At 39.1% G+C, this 25,466-nt stretch overlaps 1 protein-coding gene across 3 annotated transcripts in view; it reads right to left on the reverse strand.

The window, feature by feature from the left end:
- Positions 1 to 25,466, reverse strand: part of UMODL1 (uromodulin like 1) — a 105,343-nt gene that overhangs the window by 76,282 nt on the left and 3,595 nt on the right. For all 3 annotated transcript variants that reach the window (XM_069760685.1, XM_069760683.1, XM_069760686.1), the window contains exons 2-7: positions 16,159 to 16,401; positions 15,706 to 15,861; positions 15,262 to 15,383; positions 7,036 to 7,222; positions 6,474 to 6,605; positions 1,214 to 1,897 (exon numbers count right to left, since the gene is read on the reverse strand). In XM_069760685.1, the coding sequence (XP_069616786.1) occupies positions 1,214 to 1,897; positions 6,474 to 6,605; positions 7,036 to 7,222; positions 15,262 to 15,383; positions 15,706 to 15,861; positions 16,159 to 16,401 (1,524 nt within the window). The remainder of the gene's footprint in view (positions 1 to 1,213; positions 1,898 to 6,473; positions 6,606 to 7,035; positions 7,223 to 15,261; positions 15,384 to 15,705; positions 15,862 to 16,158; positions 16,402 to 25,466) is intronic.

Consider the following 25,466-nt stretch of genomic DNA (forward strand, 5'->3'; position numbering starts at 1 on the left):
AGGCTGTTGCAATTGCGATGATGCCAGATTTTTTTTTTATTCTTTATTGCTTTTTAAAAAATTTGGAACTTTTATTTTTTATTTTGCTAAGACCCATAACTTTTTTTTAATTTTTCCATTATTTTTTTTTCGAGCTGTACTATCTACTTTAAACATATTACATTTTTCGATCACTTTTTATTCCATTTTTTTCAAGAAGGAGACTAAATAAGGAGGCAATATTAGTAATTTTTCTGTAGTTTTTTTTACAGCATTTACTGTATAGGTAATAAACTATTTTATATTTTGACAAATAATACTTTTACAGATGCATAAATACCAAAAATTATTTTTTTAATTTTTTTTTAACACTTTCCTTGAATGAGAAAGAGGAAAAAAATGTGAACTTTTAGGATTTTTTGTTGGTAGGGCTCGGCAGGGGTGAATGTATGTGGCAGGCTCAGGAGTCGAGCCCGACTTTTGCTCCCATTATTCTTATTGAACCAGTTAAATGCTGCTGCCCATCTCTGACAGCGGCAACTAAGTGGTATGGATCTGGTGATGCCAACGTTCTGACCCCATCTAGGCGTGGCAATGGATTGATATTCTAGTCTTTTGCTTAAAGGAGGAAAACATAATTTCTTCTATATACTGCAGTATTGCAGGTTGAGGTCCCCTAAGGGGACTAGAAAATACAGTAAGAACAAAAAATAAAAAAGTTTTCAAAAACAAGCAAAATAAGTCTAAAAGTTTAAATCACCCTACCCCATTCACAAATAAATAAATACATATTTTATATTGCCCCCTCCATAAAAAATTAGATCTTTGAAACTATAAAATGTATTAATTTACCAGTGGAGACAAAAATTGAAAAGTAAGAACGACAGAATTGCCCTTTTTTCCCCCAGGCACAGCCAATTCCCCAAGAAATGCAATAAAAAGGCGATTAAACCATTGTATGGACCCAAAAAGGGATTCAATAAAAATGTCGTCTCCCCAGATTAAAAAGAAAAGCTCCCTTAATGGAAAAATTAAAAAAAATTATGGGTCTCAAAAATGGCCAACAGTGCTCTGCCTTGGTGAATGCTAAGAGCAACAAGTTTTTTTTTTTGTAGAAAAATACTAAAATATTTAACAAAATGGTTAAAAAAAAAGTGAAAAACTTTCAAAAATAAGACCTACTTTTAGAAATGAATGATGTCTATGTACGGTATATATGATCAGATATACTTACTGCATGGGGCGGCGGTAGCGATGTCATAAGTCGCGTCCTGCGTGGTTGCAGCGGTGGAGAATGGTAGGTGAGTTGGACGAGAGCCAGGGTCTAAAGGTGAGAAGGTAGGATGGCTGGAGGACGGCGGCGGGTGAGAAGGACTAGAGCCAGGGTCTATAGAGGACGGCAGCGGGTGAGAAGGACTAGAGCCAGGGTCTATAGGTGAGAAGGTAGGATGGCTGGAGGATGGAAGCGGGTGAGATGAACGAGAGCCAGGGTCTATAGGAGAGAAGGTAGGATGGCTGGAGGACAGCAGCAGGTGAGAAGGACTAGAGCCAGGGTCTATAGAGGACGGCAGCGGGTGCGATGGACTAGAGCCAGGGTCTAAAGGTGAGAAGGTAGGATGGCTGGAGGATGGGGGCAGCTGAGATGGATGAGAACCAGGGTCTATAGGTGAGAAGGTAGGATGGCTGGAGGACGGGGGCAGCTGAGATGGACGAGAACTAGGGTCTATAGATGAGAAGTTAGGATGGCTGGAGGACGGGGGTGGCTGAGATGGATGAGAACCAGGGTCTATAGATGAGAAGTTAGGATGGCTGGAGGATGGCAGTGGGTGAGAAGGACGTGATCCAGGGTCTATAGGTGAGAAGGTAGGATGGCTGGGGAACGGTGGCAGCTGAGATGGACGAGAGAGAGGGATAGGGCCTGAAAATAAGAAGGGAGAAAGAGTGCACAATTACATTCATGGTGGGCTCAGTATGGAGATGGGACATTTAAAGAGGTTTTCCAGGATATAAAATTGATGGCCTTAACTTGCCCATCATCGTGATTGATGGGCCTGAGGAGAAAAATGGAGAACCACAATGGACCATGGAATCCCCTCTGATCCTTCTGTTTGCTGACCAGGGATGGAGCTGAGACTTAAATTTATCACACACTGACAATGTGATGATTAATGACATATTCTAGAAACTTTCATTGGATGCCCATATATCCTGTGGTAGAAAGGAGGACAGCCAAAATATCTGTCTCATAGTTGCAAATTTTAGCCTTCAACAATACCCCTTCACAATAGCTTAGCACGTAAATGCCACGCTGATACAACCTCAGGGCCACTGCCTTTATTGAGAAATTCTCCACCTGGCTTCTTCACTTTCTCTCTGCTGACATTCCCACCATCATCATGGGTGACTTCAACATCACAATTGCCACCCACCAGTCCGCAGCCTCGAAACTCCTGTCCCTTACTTCATCTTTTGGACTTACTCAGTGGACCTGCTCAGCCACTGACACAGACGTACATACATTAGACCTTGTCTTCACCCATCTCTGCTCTCTATCTAACTTCACAACCTCCCCTCTCCCTCTAACTGACCACCATCTACTCACTTTCTCTCCCTGTCCTCCTGACCTGTCACCCATGTCCAGTAACATGCGCACCCTTTAGAAACCTCGCACATCTAGACCCTCGCACACTCTCTGACTCTATTCAGCCACTGTCCTCCATAGCTTCACTCCATGAAACAGACACGGACATTAGTTTCTACAATGTCACTCTGGCATCAGCCATGGACTCGGTTGCCCTGTCATGCATAGCAGAGTGTGACGAATCAATAGACAACCCTGGCACAATAACACCACTAAAAAGCTTCGGCAATTATCCAGAATTGCAGAACAGCGTTGAAAGAAAACATATTCACATGATGATTTCACTGCACTCAAACAAGCAACACTCGCATTCAAATCAGCTCTCACCTCTGCTAAACAGGCCTATTTTACATGCCTCATATCTTCTTTATCCCACGACCCCAAACAGTTGTTCAACACCTTTAACTCCCTCCTCCGTCCACCACTGCCCCCTCCAATCTCCTTCATTTCTGCTGAGGACTTTGCCACGCACTGCAAAAATAAGATAGACCAAACAAAGCAAGTCTTTGTTGTCCGACCACCACAACCCCTTTGTATGCCAGACCAATGCCCAAACCCCATAACTTCCCTCTCCAAAATCACTGAAGGGGGGCTTGCTCATCTTCTCTCCAAATTGCACCTCACCACCTGTGCACTTGACCCCATCTCATCCCACCTCCTCCCCAACCTCACCACAACACTAATCCCATCCCTAACCCATCTCTTCAACCTATCACTAACTTCTGGTACCTTCCCCACTACTTTCAAACATGCCACAATCACACTTATCCTCAAAAAGCCAACCCTCGATCCAACTGTTATGTCCAGCTATCGCCCCATATCTTTGCTCCCATTTGCTTCCAAACTCTTTGAGCAGCACGTCCATGCTGAACTTTCTTCTCCCCTTTCATCTAATTCGCTCTTCAACAACCTACAATCTGGCTTCTGTCCCCACCATTCCACTGAGACTGCCCTGACCAAAATTACTAACGACCTACTTACACCCAAAGCTAACAGACAATTCTCTATACTCCTCCTTCTAGACCTGTCCTCTGCCTTCGACACAGTTGACCACTGCCTCCTACTACAGATCCTCTCTTCCTTTGGGGTCAAAGACCTTGCCCTATACTGGATCTCCTCATACCTTACCAACCACACATTTAGCGTTTCCTACTCCCATACTACCTCTTCATCTCGCCCCCTCTCTGTTGGAGTCCCCCATGGCTCTGTCCTAGGACCCCTTCTCTTCTCAATCTATACCCTTGGCCTGGGACAACTCATAAAGTCCTATGGCTTCCAGCATCATCTATATGCCGATGACACTCAGATCTACCTCTCTGGCCCAGATGTCACCTCTCTGCTGTCCAGAATCCTAGAGTGTCTATCAGCCATATCCTCCTTCTTCTCCTCTCGCTTCCTCAACTTCAATGTGGACAAATCTGAACTAATAATCTTTCCTCTCTCGCACACCTTCCCTACCTGATCTATCTATCACAATGAATGAATTCACACTTTCCCCTGTCCCAGTAATCTGCTAGCTCGGAGTAACCCTTGACTCTACCCTGTCGTTCAAACCGCATATCCAAGCTATCGCCACCTCCTGTCGCCTCCTGCTCAAAAATATTTCCAGAATCCGTCCTTTCCTCAACCCTCACTCTACCAAAATGCTTGTGCATGCCCTAATCATCTCCCGCCTCGACTACTTGAACATACTCCTCTGTGGCCTACCTTCTTACACTCTCGCACCCCTCCAGTCCGTCCTTAACTCTGCTGCCCGGCTAATTAATCTCTCTCCTCACTACATTCCTGCTTCCCCTCTTTGCAAATCACCACTGGCTCCCAATTCCCTCAGCGTATCCAGTTTAAACTACTAACACTGACCTACAAAGCCATCCATAACCTTTCTCCTCCATATATTTCCAAATTAATCTCCCGATATCTTCCCTCACGTAATCTCCATTCCTCCCAATACCTCCTTCTCTCCTCCACGCTTATTCGCTCCTCACCCAATCGCCTCCAAGACTTCTCCCGAATATCCCCCATCCTCTGGAATTCTGTGCCCCAACACGTCTGGTTATCCACCACATATGGATCCTTCAAAAGGAACTTGAAAACCCATCTCTTCAGGAAAGCCTACAGCCTGTAATGACCACACGGCGACCTCAACACCATCGGAGCTACTGCAACCCCCGACCTACTGTCTCCTTCCCCATAATCCTGTAGAATGTAAGCCCGCAAGGGCAGGGTCCTCGCCCCTCTGTATCAGTCCGTCATTGTTAGTTTGTTTACTGTAAGTGATATCTGTATTTTGATGTAACCCCTTCTCATGTACAGCACCATGGAATCAATGGTGCTATATAAATAATAATAATGCCGATCACACAGCTGAAATCAGTGGGTGAGGATATAAAAGACAGCCATACTGCTATGCAATTTACCTGACACTCACAGTGCACTGATTAATGCACTAGGGATGTAAAGATTGCAGACGGTGCCGGAGGGGGTCTGCCGACACCAATGCACATTTCAGCTGTCTTCTATCCATCCCTCTATCTATTGCAGTGCAGCGGTGATCACACAGTGCTGCACATACACAGTGATCCAGGATAGTCCAACTTAAAAGTGTTTCTTTTGGAAATTCACAACAAAAAAGGCAAACATTATCTTCTAGATCAAAGCCGGATCGTCCATAACACTCTGTTGCCGTGGGCGACTACATCACCATATCTCTCATGGGTGTGTCAGTGGCTTTGTATTCTCTGGCTCTGCCCCGCGTTCAGTCTCACACAGACCTGTGCTGCACACAGCTCCTGCTCTCCAGTTTTGAAACCAAAACACTGATGTCACGGGTTTACCGCAACAAAGAGGAGTCAGAAGACCACAGTGTCTGATTTCTCCTACTCCTGCACTGATTAGAAGCACTTCACCTTCATATTAACCGATGCAGGTTTCTGTTAACAGTGCAGGGGTTAATCTGCTCAGTTGAGAGCTCCTGGAAGCTTTCCTGCATTAAGGCTCTCAGCTGTTCACTGTTAGCCACTCCCATCTCCTATATTATTAGGGCACTGGCTAGCACTCATTGTCAGAGCTAGCTTTTGCTGCATGGCTGGAGGTTGTTGTTGGTTATTATAGAAGAAGACGTTTAGTGGATTTATCTGTAACTGTTAATAGGTTTTCAGTGTTTGATAATTCCCTTTCTTCTCCTACTTTGGTTTAATCCCATCCTCTACTAGCTGGTGCATACTTCTGTTATTTGTGTATGTATATTTGTATGTTTGGTATTTTTCGTTATCCCTGCTCGTATTACCTTGTTAGTCTGGTTGGTGCATTATGGTACACTACTACTACAGACTGAGGGTGGATTCATGAGCTAAGGCAAGGTACGTGGCCCCGGTATCTTCACCATCAGAAGTAATTCGGGGAACAGGGAGAGCTAGGACACCCCTAGCATTAGGGACAGGGAACAAGCCCCTGGTCCTGGGACACCCGACAACAGAGTCATGACAAATGACATACCCAAACAAAAAAGTTTAAATGGCAATCGTGGAAATGGGCCACTTCCAAAACCGGGAGTGGAGGGAGAGACCCACCCCACTACCAATCCTATAGTTCACCCCAAAAATAAAAGTCCATGTCAGGTTTTCCTAAATTTTACATGATCAAATAACTTGACAAAGTTCACACTTACTTTTATTATGCATTGTAACCACAAATGTAGCTACAATTATAATGTTCTCCAGCAGATTCAATAAGCTTCTAAGCAAGTTCTAGTGGATACATAACGGCCCTCGCATATAATTCCCATCACTGTCTCACACAATCTCTCCATCTCTCTTTCTTTCTGTCTATTCACGGATTCACTTTTCGGAGTTACCTGGATGTGTTGCAATTTCCTGCAAAGACTCTGAACGATTCTTGTTTGTGCAGTTGTAGGAACCCTCCACATTAATACATTCCTGATAGGATAAGCAGCTGACGAGCTCGGGATGAAGGCATTCATTTAAGTCTGTTGAGTCAACGACAGTACATGTATATACTATCTGCTGAGTGTAATATTGGCCCATCTGCACAAATTATCACCCCCTCCACCCCCCAAAAAAAACAAAAAAAAACAACAACAATTCTGTTAATAGAAAATCAAATGCGGTGAAAATGTGACATAAGTTGGATACTGGTTGAAGCTCCACTGCTCTGACACAAAGCTCCAAATCCCCAGCATTGACAGACTAAGATAATGCGATTCTGACTGCATGCAGCCTCCACTAGGGGGAGCTCCGGACCTTCCTGCATACAATTTATTATTGAATATGTAATGTCTTTAGCTCCCTCTAGTGGTGGCTGCAGGCAGTGAGAATTGGATTATGTAACTCTATAACTACGGCCACCCAAAATCACCATAAAATTGTTTAAAACTGAATAATAATCGTAGTAATTACCATTTATCTCGATGCTGATTACTTCTGGTAAACGAATTACAATGTTGTCAAGAATCGCAGCAATATTCATCAGTGGAAGCGACTCATTAATTCCAATGAGGACAGAGGACACAATGGAGAAGGTCCCTGCAGACTTGGTGGAAATGTGGAACACTTCTGCCTTTAGTGGCCAAAATTCCCCAGTTACCTGAAATCATTCACATATTAATATTGGTATTATATGATGACAGTTATTAGTTAGAAATCAAAAAGTGTCTAACACTTTCTGGATACTAGATAATTTTTCATAGGAGCAGTATTATAGTAGTTATATTCTTGTACATAGGAGCAGTATTATTATAGTTATATTCTTGTACATAGGGGGCAGTATTATAGTAGTTATATTCTTGTACATAGTGAGCAGTATTATAGTAGTTATATTCTTGTACATAGGAGCAGTATTATTATAGTTATATTCTTGTACATAGGGGCAGTATTATAGTAGTTATATTCTTGTACATAGGGGCAGTATTATAGTAGTTATATTCTTGTACATAGGGGCAGTATTATAGTAGTTATATTCTTGTACATAGTGAGCAGTATTATAGTAGTTATATTCTTGTACATAGGAGCAGTATTATTATAGTTATATTCTTGTACATAGGGGCAGTATTATAGTAGTTATATTCTTGTACATAGGGGCAGTATTATAGTAGTTATATTCTTGCACATAGCAGCAGTATTGTAGTAGTTATATTCTTGTACATAGTAAGCAGTATTATAGTAGTTATATTCTTGTACATAGGGGCAGTATTATAGTAGTTATATTCTTGTACATAGTGAGCAGTATTATAGTAGTTATATTCTTGTACATAGGGGCAGTGTTATAGTAGTTATATTCTTGTACATAGGGAGCAGTATTATAGTAGTTATATTCTTGTACATAGGAGCAGTATTATAGCAGTTATATTCTTGTACATAAGAGCAGTATTATAGTAGTTATATTCTTGTACATAGGAGCAGTATTATAGTAGTTATATTCTTGTACATAGGGGCAGTATTATAGTAGTTATATTCTTGTACATAGGAGCAGTATTATAGTAGTTATATTCTTGTACATAGGGGCAGTATTGTAGTAGTATATTCTTGTACATAGGGGCAGTATTATAGTAGGTATATTCTTGTACATAGGGGCAGTGTTATAGTAGTTATATTCTTGTACATAAGAGCAGTATTATAGTAGTTATATTCTTGTACATAGGAGCAGTATTATAGTAGTTATATTCTTGTACATAGGGGCAGTATTATAGTAGTTATATTCTTGTACATAGGAGCAGTATTATAGTAGTTATATTCTTGTACATAGGGGCAGTATTGTAGTAGTATATTCTTGTACATAGGGAGCAGTATTATAGTAGTTATATTCTTGTACATAGGGAGCAGTATTATAGTACTTATATTCTTGTACATAGGAGCAGTATTATAGTAGTTATATTCTTGTACATAGGGGGCAGTATTATAGTAGTTATATTCTTGTACATAGAGGCAGTATTGTAGTAGTTATATTCTTGTACATAGGGAGCAGTATTATAGTAGTTATATTCCTGTACATAGGAGCAGTATTAAAGTAGTTATATTCTTGTACATAGGGGCAGTATTATAGTAGTTATATTCTTGTACATAGGAGCAGTATTATAGTAGTTATATTCTTGTACATAGGGGCAGTATTGTAGTAGTATATTCTTGTACATAGGAGCAGTATTATAGTAGTTATATTCTTGTACATAGGGGCAGTATTATAGTAGATATATTCTTGTACATAGGAGCAGTATTAAAGTAGTTATATTCTTGTACATAGGGGCAGTATTATAGTAGTTATATTCTTGTACATAGGAGCAGTATTAAAGTAGTTATATTCTTGTACATGGGGCAGTATTATAGTAGTTATATTCTTGTACATAGGGGCAGTTTATGGCAACGGTTGTTATGTGCTATGCGGCTGCACTCTAGTTTTCAGATTAGTCGGCGCCGTCACTTCCGGTTCCGGTCTTTTCATGCTGACGTGCCCGCGTTGCGCTGGATACTCTTAGGACGCTGTCTATGTAGGTGCCGATACTAGCATTAGTGTTATGTCAACGGTTGCTAGGTTCTCTGCGCTTGCGCGGTAGCTTTGTTCCAGTTCGGCGTTGTCATTTCCTCTTCCGTTTGCATCGTGCGGACGCGCTCGCATTGCTACTATCAGGACGCCTTTCTCCCAGGTGCTAGTCCCACCCTTGCTGCTGCACTGGTGGCCACTGCCTTGGTTTAACTTATTTTATGCATATTCAATAAACTTTGTATTTTTATACATAGTTGTTGGCCCTTTTTGTGAAGGTTTTGGTTCTCTCTTGGTGTTCTCGCAGTATTATAGTAGTTATATTCTTGTACATAAGGGGCAGTTTTATAGTAGTTATATTCTTGTACATAGGAGCAGTATTATAGTAGTTATATTCTTGTACATAAGAGCATTAATATAGTAGTTATATTCTTGTACATAGGAGCAGTATTATAGTAGTTATATTCTTGTACATAGGGGACAGTATTATAGTAGTTATATTCTTGTACATAGGGGCAGTATTACAGTAGTTATATTCTTGTACATAGGGGACAGTATTATAGTAGTTATATTCTTGTACATAGGGGACAGTATTATAGCAGTTATATTCTTGGATCAGTATTATAGTAGTTATATTCTTGTACATAGGGGCAGTATTGTAGTAGTATATTCTTGTACATAGGGAGCAGTATTATAGTAGTTATATTCTTGTACATAGGGAGCAGTATTATAGTAGTTATATTCTTGTACATAGAGGCAGTATTATAGTAGTTATATTCTTGTACATAGGGGCAGTATTATAGTAGTTATATTCTTGTACATAGGGGCAGTATTATAGTAGTTATATTCTTGTACATAGGGAGCAGTACATAGGAGCAGTATTACAGTAGTTATATTCTTGTACATAGGGGACAGTATTATAGCAGTTATATTCTTGGAGCAGTATTATAGTAGTTATATTCTTGTACATAGGGGCAGTATTGTAGTAGTATATTCTTGTACATAGGGAGCAGTATTATAGTAGTTATATTCTTGTACATAGGAGGCAGTATTATAGTTATATTCTTGTACATAGGGGCAGTATTATAGTAGTTATATTCTTGTACATAGGGGCAGTATTATAGTAGTTATATTCTTGTACATAGGGGCAGTATTATAGTAGTTATATTCTGTACATAGGGGGCAGTATTATAGTAGTTATATTCTTGTACATAAGGGCAGTATTATTATAGTTATATTCTTGTACATAGGGGGCAGTATTATTATAGTTATATTCTTGTACATAGGAGCAGTATTATTATAGTTATATTCTTGTACATAGGGGGCAGTATTATTATAGTTATATTCTTGTACATAGGGGCAGTATTATAGTAGTTATATTCTTGTACATAGGGGCAGTATTATAGTAGTTATATTCTTGCACATAGCAGCAGTATTGTAGTAGTTATATTCTTGTACATAGTAAGCAGTATTATAGTAGTTATATTCTTGTACATAGGGGCAGTATTATAGTAGTTATATTCTTGTACATAGTGAGCAGTATTATAGTAGTTATATTCTTGTACATAGGGGCAGTGTTATAGTAGTTATATTCTTGTACATAGGGAGCAGTATTATAGTAGTTATATTCTTGTACATAGGAGCAGTATTATAGCAGTTATATTCTTGTACATAAGAGCAGTATTATAGTAGTTATATTCTTGTACATAGGAGCAGTATTATAGTAGTTATATTCTTGTACATAGGGGCAGTATTATAGTAGTTATATTCTTGTACATAGGAGCAGTATTATAGTAGTTATATTCTTGTACATAGGGGCAGTATTGTAGTAGTATATTCTTGTACATAGGGGCAGTATTATAGTAGGTATATTCTTGTACATAGGGGCAGTGTTATAGTAGTTATATTCTTGTACATAAGAGCAGTATTATAGTAGTTATATTCTTGTACATAGGAGCAGTATTATAGTAGTTATATTCTTGTACATAGGGGCAGTATTATAGTAGTTATATTCTTGTACGTAGGAGCAGTATTATAGTAGTTATATTCTTGTACATAGGGGCAGTATTGTAGTAGTATATTCTTGTACATAGGGAGCAGTATTATAGTAGTTATATTCTTGTACATAGGGAGCAGTATTATAGTACTTATATTCTTGTACATAGGAGCAGTATTATAGTAGTTATATTCTTGTACATAGGGGCCAGTATTATAGTAGTTATATTCTTGTACATAGAGGCAGTATTGTAGTAGTTATATTCTTGTACATAGGGAGCAGTATTATAGTAGTTATATTCCTGTACATAGGAGCAGTATTAAAGTAGTTATATTCTTGTACATAGGGGCAGTATTATAGTAGTTATATTCTTGTACATAGGAGCAGTATTAAAGTAGTTATATTCTTGTACATGGGGCAGTATTATAGTAGTTATATTCTTGTACATAGGAGCAGTATTATAGTAGTTATATTCTTGTACATAGGGAGCAGTATTATAGTAGATATATTCTTGTACATAGGAGCAGTATTAAAGTAGTTATATTCTTGTACATAGGGGCAGTATTATAGTAGTTATATTCTTGTACATAGGAGCAGTATTAAAGTAGTTATATTCTTGTACATGGGGCAGTATTATAGTAGTTATATTCTTGTACATAGGGGCAGTTTATGGCAACGGTTGTTATGTGCTATGCGGCTGCACTCTAGTTTTCAGATTAGTCGGCGCCGTCACTTCCGGTTCCGGTCTTTTCATGCTGACGTGCCCGCGTTGCGCTGGATACTCTTAGGACGCTGTCTATGTAGGTGCCGATACTAGCATTAGTGTTATGTCAACGGTTGCTAGGTTCTCTGCGCTTGCGCGGTAGCTTTGTTCCAGTTCGGCGTTGTCATTTCCTCTTCCGTTTGCATCGTGCGGACGCGCTCGCATTGCTACTATCAGGACGCCTTTCTCCCAGGTGCTAGTCCCACCCTTGCTGCTGCACTGGTGGCCACTGCCTTGGTTTAACTTATTTTATGCATATTCAATAAACTTTGTATTTTTATACATAGTTGTTGGCCCTTTTTGTGAAGGTTTTGGTTCTCTCTTGGTGTTCTCGCAGTATTATAGTAGTTATATTCTTGTACATAAGGGGCAGTTTTATAGTAGTTATATTCTTGTACATAAGAGCATTAATATAGTAGTTATATTCTTGTACATAGGAGCAGTATTATAGTAGTTATATTCTTGTACATAGGGGACAGTATTATAGTAGTTATATTCTTGTACATAGGGGCAGTATTACAGTAGTTATATTCTTGTACATAGGGGACAGTATTATAGCAGTTATATTCTTGGATCAGTATTATAGTAGTTATATTCTTGTACATAGGGGCAGTATTGTAGTAGTATATTCTTGTACATAGGGAGCAGTATTATAGTAGTTATATTCTTGTACATAGGGAGCAGTATTATAGTAGTTATATTCTTGTACATAGAGGCAGTATTATAGTAGTTATATTCTTGTACATAGGGGCAGTATTATAGTAGTTATATTCTTGTACATAGGAGCAGTATTATAGTAGTTATATTCTTGTACATAGAGGCAGTATTATAGTAGTTATATTCTTGTACATAGGAGCAGTATTATAGTAGTTATATTCTTGTACATAGGAGCAGTATTATAGTAGTTATATTCTTGTACATAGGGAGCAGTACATAGGAGCAGTATTACAGTAGTTATATTCTTGTACATAGGGGACAGTATTATAGCAGTTATATTCTTGGAGCAGTATTATAGTAGTTATATTCTTGTACATAGGGGCAGTATTATAGTAGTTATATTCTTGTACATAGGAGGCAGTATTATAGTTATATTCTTGTACATAGGGGCAGTATTATAGTAGTTATATTCTTGTACATAGGGGCAGTATTATAGTAGTTATATTCTTGTACATAGGAGCAGTATTATAGTAGTTATATTCTTGTACATAGGGGACAGTATTATAGTAGTTATATTCTTGTACATAGGGGCAGTATTATAGTAGTTATATTCTTTTACATAGGAGGCAGTATTATAGTTATATTCTTGTACATAGGGGCAGTATTATAGTAGTTATATTCTGTACATAGGGGGCAGTATTATAGTAGTTATATTCTTGCACATAGGGGCAGTATTATAGTAGTTATATTCTTGTACATAGGGAGCAGTATTATAGTAGTTATATTCTTGTACATAGGGGCAGTATTATAGTAGTTATATTCTTGTACAAAGGGGCAGTATTATAGTAGTTATATTCTTGTACATAGGAGCAGTATTATAGTTATATTCTTGTACATAGGGGCAGTATTATAGTAGTTATATTCTGTACATAGGGGGCAGTATTATAGTAGTTATATTCTTGCACATAGGGGCAGTATTATAGTAGTTATATTCTTGTACATAGGAGCAGTATTATAGTTATATTCTTGTACATAGGGGCAGTATTATAGTAGTTATATTCTTGTACATAGGAGCAGTATTATAGTTATATTCTTGTACATAGGGGCAGTATTATAGTAGTTATATTCTGTACATAGGGGGCAGTATTATAGTAGTTATATTCTTGTACATAGGGGCAGTATTATAGTAGTTATATTCTGTACATAGGGGGCAGTATTATAGTAGTTATATTCTTGTACATAGGGGCAGTGTTATAGTAGTTATATTCTTGTACATAGGAGCAGTATTATAGTTATATTCTTGTACATAGGGGCAGTATTATAGTAGTTATATTCTGTACATAGGGGGCAGTATTATAGTAGTTATATTCTTGTACATAGGGGCAGTATTATAGTAGTTATATTCTGTACATAGGGGGCAGTATTATAGTAGTTATATTCTTGCACATAGGGGCAGTATTATAGTAGTTATATTCTTGTACATAGGGAGCAGTATTATAGTAGTTATATTCTTGTACATAGGGGCAGTATTATAGTAGTTATATTCTTGCACAAAGGGGCAGTATTATAGTAGTTATATTCTTGTACATAGGAGCAGTATTATAGTTATATTCTTGTACATAGGGGCAGTATTATAGTAGTTATATTCTGTACATAGGGGGCAGTATTATAGTAGTTATATTCTTGCACATAGGGGCAGTATTATAGTAGTTATATTCTTGTACATAGGAGCAGTATTATAGTTATATTCTTGTACATAGGGGCAGTATTATAGTAGTTATATTCTTCTACATAGGAGCAGTATTATAGTTATATTCTTGTACATAGGGGCAGTATTATAGTAGTTATATTCTGTATATAGGGGGCAGTATTATAGTAGTTATATTCTTGTACATAGGGGCAGTATTATAGTAGTTATATTCTGTACATAGGGGGCAGTATTATAGTAGTTATATTCTTGTACATAGGGGCAGTATTATAGTAGTTATATTCTTGTACATAGGAGCAGTATTATAGTTATATTCTTGTACATAGGGGCAGTATTATAGTAGTTATATTCTGTACATAGGAGCAGTATTATAGTAGTTATATTCTTGTACATAGGGGCAGTATTATAGTAGTTATATTCTTGTACATACGGAGCAGTATTATAGTAGTTATATTCTGTACATAGGGGGCAGTATTATAGTAGTTATATTCTTGCACATAGGGGCAGTATTATAGTAGTTATATTCTTGTACATAAGTAGCAGTATTATAGTAGTTATATTCTGTACATAGGGGGCAGTATTATAGTAGTTATATTCTTGCACATAGGGGCAGTATTATAGTAGTTATATTCTTGCACATAGGGAGCAGTATTATAGTAGTTATATTCTTGTACATAGGGGCAGTATTATAGTAGTTATATTCTTGTACATAGGAGCAGTATTATAGTAGTTATATTCTTGTACATAGGGGCAGTATTATAGTAGTTATATTCTGTACATAGGGGGCAGTATTATAGTAGTTATATTCTTGCACATAGGGGCAGTATTATAGTAGTTATATTCTTGTACATAGGAGCAGTATTATAGTAGTTATATTCTTGTACATAGGAGCAGTATTATAGTAGTTATATTCTTGTACATAGGAGCAGTATTATAGTAGTTATATTCTTGTACATAGGAGCAGTATTATAGTAGTTATATTCTTGTACATAGGGGCAGTATTATAGTAGTTATATTTTTATACAAACCATTGAGTGTAACAATCTGGTTTGATTAACGAGACCTTCATCCAACTGGATCAGCTTATTGTAGCCCATTTTTACGACGATTGTACCATTGTACCAATATTTGATTGTTTTCCTGTCTAGAGCTAGAATAGAAAAAAAAATGAGGTTAGAAATATATAAATGATTGCACATAGATTACTTTAAGTTTTTACAGGAACATAAAACTGTTTCTCTATCCTTATGGCAGACCACCAATATCAGATTGGTAGGCGTCCAACTTTCCCCCTTTTTCCTACCACAGGACAACGTAACTGCTTTGCTGTTGACCAGGTATAGCGCCATATTGTTGCAGTGGCTGTGCCTGGTACTGCAGCTCAGTCCCATCTACTTGAGCTGCAATGTTGGGGCAGGAGGTTATTCCTTTGTCATAGTCGTGAACTTTAGTGTTATAGAAGCAGCACTAACCTGGAGGCGCAGGAGAGACACAGAAAGATCCATTGGAAGATAAACAGCATTTCTGCAGTCCTGGACAGTCATAGTCGGATGTACACTTGGAGCTGTTCTTTTTGTCTTCTCTTTCAGGACAGATCCCTGGTCGTGCGGTACGGGGATCCTTCAGAGCTGTACTCGGAGCAAAATAATGCAAAATATTAAAATATTAAAAACCTTTGTTTATGAGCTAATTGCAAAGTTTTCAGTTTCCCTGCAGCACTCCCGCAGGAGAAATGAGGAATTACAATATTACTATTGAAATCAATCGCATTGGTCCTCCGAAGTGAGAAACTCAGAAGACGAAGATAAATGAGATACTTCCCCCCAGTCAGGAATACAGATATGGTCTTGGCTGATAACAGAGAGCTATAGATTGCATTCAACTGAGTAGATGGAGGAAAAAAAATAATAAAAAGTATAACTTACACAGGGCACAGTAGTGTCCCACCGGCTGGTACCCCTCACAGCAGCGCCTCACCGTAGAGGTCTCTGCTACATAGACCGTCCGGTACTCGCTTTTATACGTCATTCTGGTACACAGCTTCCATGGAATCCAGGACATGCACCAGGTCGGCTCTTCCCGCGATTTCTGAAACTCCACCATCTTGGAGACATTTACCGTCACTGTTTGGTTGCAGACGTGATAACTCCAGGGAGAAATAATGTCGCCTGAAAGGTAAGAAAAAAAGATCAAATGTAAAATTTCCTACAGGATAGACAACTATTTTGCTGGCAATATGGACCACAAAAGGGGTTAAGTTTATGCTAATTTGTATATTACAGTGGGTGTGTCTGCAATTTTGGGGTTGCTTAAAATTCCCTGTGATAGACAATGGTAAATATACAGTGTCTGTGCATGAGGAATAACACTATTTCTGGTCATTATGTGTATGTTTTCCCCTTTGCAGGCTTTATTGCTAATCTTCAGTTGTCTCTGAGCTGCTGGGTGGAGACCAGCTGCCATGATGTCTCCCATACACAGCACACACAAAGATGAGGCATTCATTCTCCCCTGTCTCTATGCAGCATCTTCAGAAGTAGCAGCAGCATGGAGGACATTATACAGCAGGACTGAGCAGTGTAGCTGTGAATCCAGCACTGGCGTGAGATAAAGCACACACAAAAAAAGAGCACCGTGAGCTGTCTGTGTGTCACCCCCTTACCCTGTCCAAATACTGTAATGTGACCCATCAGTGAGCTGGCAATTGTTTTTAGTAAGATTATTTTACCTATTTTTCAGAGAGAGAGTGAGGAGTTCCGGAGTCAGAGAGAGGAGAAGTGTTGTCGTAAAAGCAGAGAAAGAAGTACCGTATATTCCCCTAATAAGATGTGCCATCTACATTGGCATCACTGATAAGCCAAGTGATTGGCTGCAGTGGTCATGTGCGCTGTAGTAGTGATATCACCACTGTAACCTGTCAAGAAGAAATTGCAGCAGTAACAAAGAGGCATCATTGGACCTGGGGAAGGTGAATATTTTTGTGTTTATTATTTTCTATGTCTGCAAGTCTATTTGGAAATATAAATCCCGGACAACCCCTTTAAAGGGGACCTGTTAGGTCTTTTTTGCCCCAATATCTTCCATCAGTATCTCATAGTTCTGCTCCTGTAACCTCCAAAAGTGACACTAGGAATTCTCTTTTTTGCCCTATACTAGGAGAGTATATATTATTAACCCAAATTCTACCACTGACCACCAGGTATTAACCCTTTTTTCTAACCTAGATTACTAGATCACCGGGTATTAACCCCATGTTATACTCTAGACCAGAGGTCCCCAACTCCAGTCCTCAAGGCCCACCAACAGGTCATGTTTTCAGGATTTCCTTTGCATTGCACAGGTGATGCAATTATTACCTGGGCAAGACTAAGGAAATCCTGAAAACATGACCTGTTGGTGGGCCTTGAGGACTGGAGTTGGGGACCTCTGCTCTAGACTACCAGGGAATATATTATTAACCCCTAATCTACTCACCAAAAAGAGGACATTACATTACAATCAATTAATAATTCATCATCAGCCTTAGACCACCAAGTATTATCCTCTTTCTACCCAAGTCTATCAATGTAAAGTAGATATAAAAAGTTTACACACTCCTGTCAAAATGCCTGCTTTATCCACCTTTAAAGTCACCTATTATCTGCACAAATCCAGTGTGGGGGGATATTATGGAGAGGGGCTGTATGTGGGGACTATTATGGAGAGGGGCTGTGTGTGGGAAGTATTATGGAGAGGGGCTGTGTGTGGGAAGTATTATGGAGAGGGGCTGTGTGTGGGGAGTATTATGGAGAGGGACTGTGTGTGGGGAGTATTATGGAGAGGGACTGTGTGTGGGGAGTATTATGGAGAGGGGCTGTGTGTGGGGAGTATTATGGAGAGGGACTGCGTGTGGGGAGTATTATGGAGAGGGACTGCGTGTGGGGAGTATTATGGAGAGGGGCTGTATGTGGGAAGTATTATGGAGAGGAACTGTGTGTGGGGAGTATTATGGAGAGGGACTGCGTGTGGGGAGTATTATGGAGAGGGGCTGTATGTGGGGAGTATTATGGAGAGGGACTGTGTGTGGGGAGTATTATGGAGAGGGGCTGTGTGTGGAGAGCATTACGGAGAGGGGCTGTGTGTGGGGAGTATTATAGAGAGGGGCTGTGTGTGGGGAGTATTATAGAGAAGGACTGCGTGTGGGGAGTATTATGGAGAGGGGCTGTATGTGGTGAGTATTATGGAGAGGGACTGTGTGTGGTGAGTATTATGGAGAGGGGCTGTGTGTGGGGAGTATTATGGAGAGGGGCTGTATGTGGGGAGTATTATGGAGAGGGGCTGTGTGTGGGAAGAATTATGCAGAGGGGCTGTGTATAGGGAGCATTATGGAGAGGGGCTGTGTGTGGGGAGTATAATGGAGAGGCTGTGTGTGGGGAGCATTATGGAGAGGGGCTCTGTGGGGAGCATTATGTAGGGGGGCTGTGTGTGGGGAGTATTATGGAAAGGGGCTGTGTCCAGGGAGTATTATGGAGAGGGGCTTTTTTGGGGGAGAATTATGGAAAGGAGCTGTGTGTGGAGATATTATAGAGAGGGTCTGTGTATGGGGAGTATTATGGAAAGGGACTGGGTGTGGAAATATTATAAAAAGGGACTTTGTATGAGAAGTATTATGGAGAAGGGCTGTATGTAGGGAGTATTATGGAGAGGGGCTGTGTGTGGAGCGCATTATGGAGAGGGGCTGTGTGTGGGGAGCATTATGAAAAGGGGCTGTGTGTGAGGAGCATTATGTAGGGGGGCTGTGTGAAGGGAGCATTATGGAGAGGGGCTGTGTATGGGAAGTATTATGGAGAGGGGCTGTGAGCGGGGACTATTATGGAGAGGGGCTGTGTGTGGGAAGTATTATGGAGAGGGGCTGTGTGTGGGAAGTATTATGGAGAGGGGCTCTGTGTGGGAAGTATTATGGAGAGGGGCTGTGTGTGGGAAGTATTATGGAGAGGGGCTCTGTGTGGGAAGTATTATGAAGAGGGGCTGTGTGTGGGTACTATTATGTAGAGGGGCTGTGTGTGGAAAGTATTATGGAGAGGGGCTATGTGTGGGAAGTATTATGGAGAGGGGCTGTGTGTGGGGCTGTGTATGGAGAGTAACTCCCTGTCTCTGCGTAATGTCTTCACATGAGATTCCAAGTGGCTGAATAGGTCGCACCTCCACTTGTCATCTACAGCCAAACATATCTTTGAGGCGTTAGGACACATCCCCATCAAGAATTGCAAGTGGAATGTTTTTACTGATTCTATTGTTTTTTGTGACACATTTTACTTTACAATAATTGTAAATTTAAGATGATATATTTTGAGTATATTAAAAAAAAACCTTTACAAAAATAAATTTACAAAGAAACATTTGCAGTGTTCAAACTTTGAATGTCTCTGCCCTTAAAGATACTCATACCAGACAAAAAATAGTTCAGAATTAACATTTACCCTATATCTACTTTATGTTGACAATTTCTTTATCCATTTATTTTTTTGAGACATTTAATGGCTTGCAAGTTTAGCAGTAATATTTTACACTTAGAAAAATTTTTCAGAAACTTATTTTTTTTTAGGGAGTGACTTATATTTTAGAAACCTCTGATAAATCGCCCCATTTCAAGAAGTGCACCCCTGATAGTATTCACAATAGTAATTAATGAACCTTAGGTGCTTCAGAGGAATGAAAGCATTGTGGGTGTGGAACACAAACTTTTTTTTTATTTTGAGGAAATTCAACATTTTTTATTTTTTATTTATTGAGTATTGTAACACAATTAATGCATGTGACCCGCCAAAGGGTGTGCTGCAGCCCACAGAGCTTTCTGAGAGACGCCACTCCCTCCTTCCTCCCTGACCCGTCACTGCATTCATGTATTGATGGTGATTCTGGTGCTGCATTAATTTACTGACTGTGGTTATGACACTGCATTCATGTGCTGTCGGTGTTTCTGGCGCTGCATTCAGGTACTTATGGTGGTTCTGTTGCTGGATTCATCTAATGACATTGGTTCTGGCGCTGCATTCATGTACTAACGGTGGTTCTGGCACTGTATTCAAATGCTAACAGTAGTCCTGGTGCTGCATTCATGTACTGACAGTGGTTCTGATGCTGCATTAAGTTACTGATAGTGGTACTAGTGCTGCATTCCCATACTGATGGTGGTTCTGGCACCGCACTCATGTACTGACAGTGATTCTGATCTTCTACACATGTAGCATTCCATAACGTGCATCATGGCTATATTAAAACTTAATCTCAAATCTAGGCTTTGAGTATTTTTATGAAGAAAATTTGGTAGGTTTCTGCTCCAAAAACTCAGTTTAAGTTAGCGTGTGTTCACACTGATTTTTTAGGAGTAGGGGCTCTACCAAATCCTTCTAAATAATTAAAACTTGGTTCTGGTGATGGATTAATGTACTGATGGTGGTTCTGGTGATGTATTGATAAGAGTAAACTTTTACATTTTTTTTTGCGGCCCTTGCGATTGGTTCAGTATGGCAATGTGGCCCTTGTACCACAATATGTTGTGCACCCCTGCCCTAGGTATTTATCTAGGAGTATAGTGAGTACTTTGACCCCATAAGTACGGTATTTCATACAATTCTTTAAAAATATGTTTAGTTTTTTTTGGTTTTTTTCCTAAACTAAAATAAGAGAAAAAATGTACTGCAATTTATTACAGAATTTCTCCCAAGTACGGAAATACCAATATTTGGTGGTGCAGTACTGTTTAGGCTCAAAAGGGAAGAGGCACCTTTTGACTTTTAGAGCACTGATTTTTTTGGAATAACATTTCCAGAGCCCCTGAGGTATAAGTAGAGAGCAAGAATGGCGAAACCATATTTATAAAGTTATATTTTGATAGCAGCTGAGAGTTTATTTTTCGGGTGACATGTTAGGATATTAATTGGTACATTTTGCGGGCACATGCACAGTTTTCATCTTTTTTTTCAAGATGAACAAACACATCAATTCTGAGGTTGTTTTATTTGTATCCAACATTCATCAGACAGGGTAAATAACATGATAGCATTACAGTTTGGGTTGTTACAGATACACTGATATTAATTATATTTATATATTTTTTTTGTATTTTTTTATATAAATAAAATTATTATTATTATTTGTTACTTAATTCATTTTATTAATATTTTTTTGCCATAGTAAAAGAATTATAATATCTTTTTTTTTTTTTAAGGGCGTTTATAGAGGTTTGGGTTTTTTTTGGGGGGGAAAAGATGTAGTTTGTATTTGTACCATTTTGCGGTATGCGTGGTATATTTGATCGCTTATTATCCTATTTTTGGGGAAAGCAGGGCAACAAAAAAAAAAAGCAACTCTGGCTTCATTTTTTTTAATTAGGATTTTACTGAGTGAAACAAATAGCATAGAAGATTATAATACCAAATGTGTATACATTTTTTAAATATTTTATTAATTTATTTCACAAGAGCTGTAACTTTTCTTAATGGAGCTGGGTGGGAGCTTATTTATTTGTGGAATAAACCATAGTTTTTGTTAGTAAAAAAAATTTTGCTTCATTTTTGTATTCAATTTTTCTAAGGTGAGGTTCCCATTAGCAGCAATGTTGGCATTGTTTTTTTTTTATTTATTTTCTTAAAAGGAACCTGTCAGCAGGTTTTTGCTATGTAACCTGAAAAAAGCATAATGTAGAGACAGAGACCCCAATTCTAGAGATATGTCACTTACTGGGCTGCAGTTATGATAGAATCCCTGTTTTCTTTCTTGTATAAGCAGCAGTGCTCGGAATGCTGAGCTCTGTATAACCCCGCCCACATCCCTGATTGGCAGCTTGCTGACAGTGTACACAGAAAGCTGCCAATCAGTGGTGGGGGCGGGGTTACACAGATTAGCTGGACTGCCTGGCACAGGACACCTAGTCCTGTAGTGATAATCTTCTGATTGTATCGGCACTAAGGCACACAGCCTAACAAGTGGCATATCACTGGAATCAGGGTCTCTGCCTCTACATTATGCAGCTCTTAGATTATATCGCAAAACCTGCTGACAAATTCCCTTTAAGCAGCAGGCAAGATTTATAGCTGCTGTGCCATGTGATATATAGGTAGAACCATAGAGACAGCGCCACAGCAGACTAAACAACCACAGATCAAATATAAAGAATAAATGTTTGAAACAAAGTACATCCTTACCATCCATACCCATCTCTATAATACCTATAGTCCAAATACTGGAATAAACATTTGACAGAATCAACATTTTCTAAAAAATAAAAAAAAATTATTGGATGTATAAACTGAAACAATTTGTCTATGCAGTCTAAATGAAATAAGACGATATTCTCCGAAAAATGTTCCAGTATCGACGCCTACTTGATAAAAAATGTCATGACAAAGACAACAAACATTGCAACAAATTCAACTCTACAGAAATAAAAAAAAGTGCACAGAAACAACAAACAGACCACCGCTATAATAATGGAGAAATTATTATTTTTCTTTTCAAAGATAAAGATATTAAATGGAAATATATCAATAGGATCAACTTCTTAGGCCGTCTTTATGGCCATGTAGGTCATAGGAAGCTAAATAAAATGATACAGTAATATCTGTGATACAACCTGTTATTCCAGAGAATTCCACATTTTTCTTAATATGTAAATAAGCTATTTAAGATCTATGGGTGGGACGTAGCTATCCCTGAGAATCTGCCTCCAGAGCTTATTTTGAATGAAAGTAAACGTTAACAGTGTGAGACATGTAATAACTGACTGTCTGCTCTCCCGGTCTACATGTGTCACACTGGTAGCATCCATTTTTATTTATAACTAGCTGAAGAGCACGGCGCTGCCTGGGCATAGTAAATATCTGTGGTTAGTTATAGCACCTCACGTCTCTTATTTTACCATCATGCCTCTCATTTTCCCCCTCACATCTTTCATTTTCCCCCTCACTCCTTTCATTCCCCCTTAACACTTGTCATTTCGACCTCACATCTGTCATTTTCCGATCACTCCACTATTTTCCCTCACTCCTCTCATTTTCCCCTCAGTATATACATGTTTGTCATCTCCCTTTATATATAGTATACACCTGTATGTCATCTCCTGTATATAGTATATACCTGTATGTCATCTCCCCTGTATATAGTATATACCTGTATGTCATCTCCCCTGTATATAGTATATACCTGTATGTCATCTCCCCTGTATATAGCATATACCTGTATGTCATCTCCCCTGTATATAGTATATACCTGTATGTCATCTCCTCCTGTATATAGTATACACCTGTATGTCATCTCCACTGTAAATAGTATATACCTGCTGTATGTCATCTCTCCTGTATACTGTATATACCTATGTGTCATCTCCTCCTGTATATAGTATATACCTGTATGTCATCTCCTCCTGTATATAGTATATACCTGTATGTCATCTCCTGTATATATTATATACCTGTATGTCATCTCCCCTGTATATAGTATATACCTGCTGTATGTCATCTCCTCCTCTATATACCTATGTGGCATCTCCTCTTTTATATAGTATTTACCTGTATGTCATCTCCTCCTGTATATAGTATATACGTGTGTCATCTCCTCCTGTATATAGTATATACCTGTGTGTCATCTGCTCTTGTATATAGTATATACCTGTATGTCATCTCCTCCTGTTTATAGTATACTAGATTGTGGCCCGATTCTAACGCATCGGGTATTCTAGAATATGCATGTCCCCGTAGTATATGGACAATGATGATTCCAGAATTCACGGCAGATTGTGCCCGTCGCTGATTGGTCGAGGCAACCTTTATGATATCATCGTCGCCATGGCAACCATTATGACATCTACGTTGATACTGTGCCCATCGCTGAATCAGAAACGTGGGATTTCTACGTCCTTTATGACATCGTCGCTGTGCCCGTTGCTGATTGGTTGAGGCCTGGCGGCCTCGACCAATCAGAGACGCGGGATTTCCAGGACAGACAGACAGACAGAAAGACAGACAGACAGACGGAAAAACCCTTAGACAATTATATATATAGATACCTGTAAGTCATCTGCTCCTGTGTATAGTATATACCTGTGTCATCTCCCCTGTATATAGTATGTACCTGTATGTCATCTCCCCCTGTATATAGTATGTACCTGTATGTCATCTCCTCCTGTATATAGTATATACCTGTATGTCATCTCCCCTGTATATAGTATATACCTATATGTCATCTCCCCTGTATATAGTATATACCTGTGTCATCTCCCCTGTATATAGTATATATGTGTGTCATCTCCTCCTGTATATAGTATATATCTGTGTGTCATCTCCCCTGTATATAGTATATATGTGTGTGTCATCTCCTCCTGTATATATATGTACCTGTATGTCCTCTCCTCCTGTATATAGTATATACCTGTGTGTCATCTGCTCCTGTATATAGTATATACCTGTGTGTCATCTCTCCTGTATATAGTATATAAACCTGTGTGTCGTCTCTCCTGTATATAGTATATATCTGTGTCATCTCCCCTGTATATAGTATATACCTGTGTGTCATCTCTCCTGTATATAGTATATAAACCTGTGTGTCATCTCTCCTGTATATAGTATATACCTGTGTCTCATCTCTCCTGTATATAGTATATACCTGTGTGTCATCTCCTCCTGTATTAGACCTCGTTCACACCTTATTTGCTCAGTATTTTTACCTCAGTATTTGTAAGCTAAATTGGCAGCCTGATAAATCCCCAGCCAACAGGAAGCCCTCCCCCTGGCAGTATATATTAGCTCACACATACACATAATAGACAGGTCATGTGACTGACAGCTGCCGTATTTCCTATATGGTACATTTGTTGCTGTTGTAGTTTGTCTGCTTATTAATAAGATTTTTATTTTTGAAGGATAATACCAGACTTGTGTGTGTTTTAGGGCGAGTTTCATGTGTCAAGTTGTGTGTGTTGAGTTGCGTGTGGCGACATGCATGTAGCGACTTTTGTGAGATGAGTTTTGTGTGGCGACATGCGTGTAGCAACTTTTTGTGTGTCGAGTTGCATGTGACAGGTTAGTGTAGCAAGTTGTGTGCAGCAAGTTTTGCGCATGGCGAGTTTTGCGCGTGGCGAGTTTTATGTGTGGTGCATTTTGAGTCTGTGCAAGTTTTGTGTGAGGCAACTTTTGCATGTGTTGCAACTTTTGTGCATGTGGCAATTTTTCCGCGTGTGCAAGTTTTGCGTGTGGCG

This window comes from Ranitomeya imitator, chromosome 3 (assembly GCF_032444005.1).
Source record: "Ranitomeya imitator isolate aRanImi1 chromosome 3, aRanImi1.pri, whole genome shotgun sequence".
In the NCBI taxonomy this organism is placed as follows: Eukaryota; Metazoa; Chordata; class Amphibia; order Anura; family Dendrobatidae; genus Ranitomeya; species Ranitomeya imitator.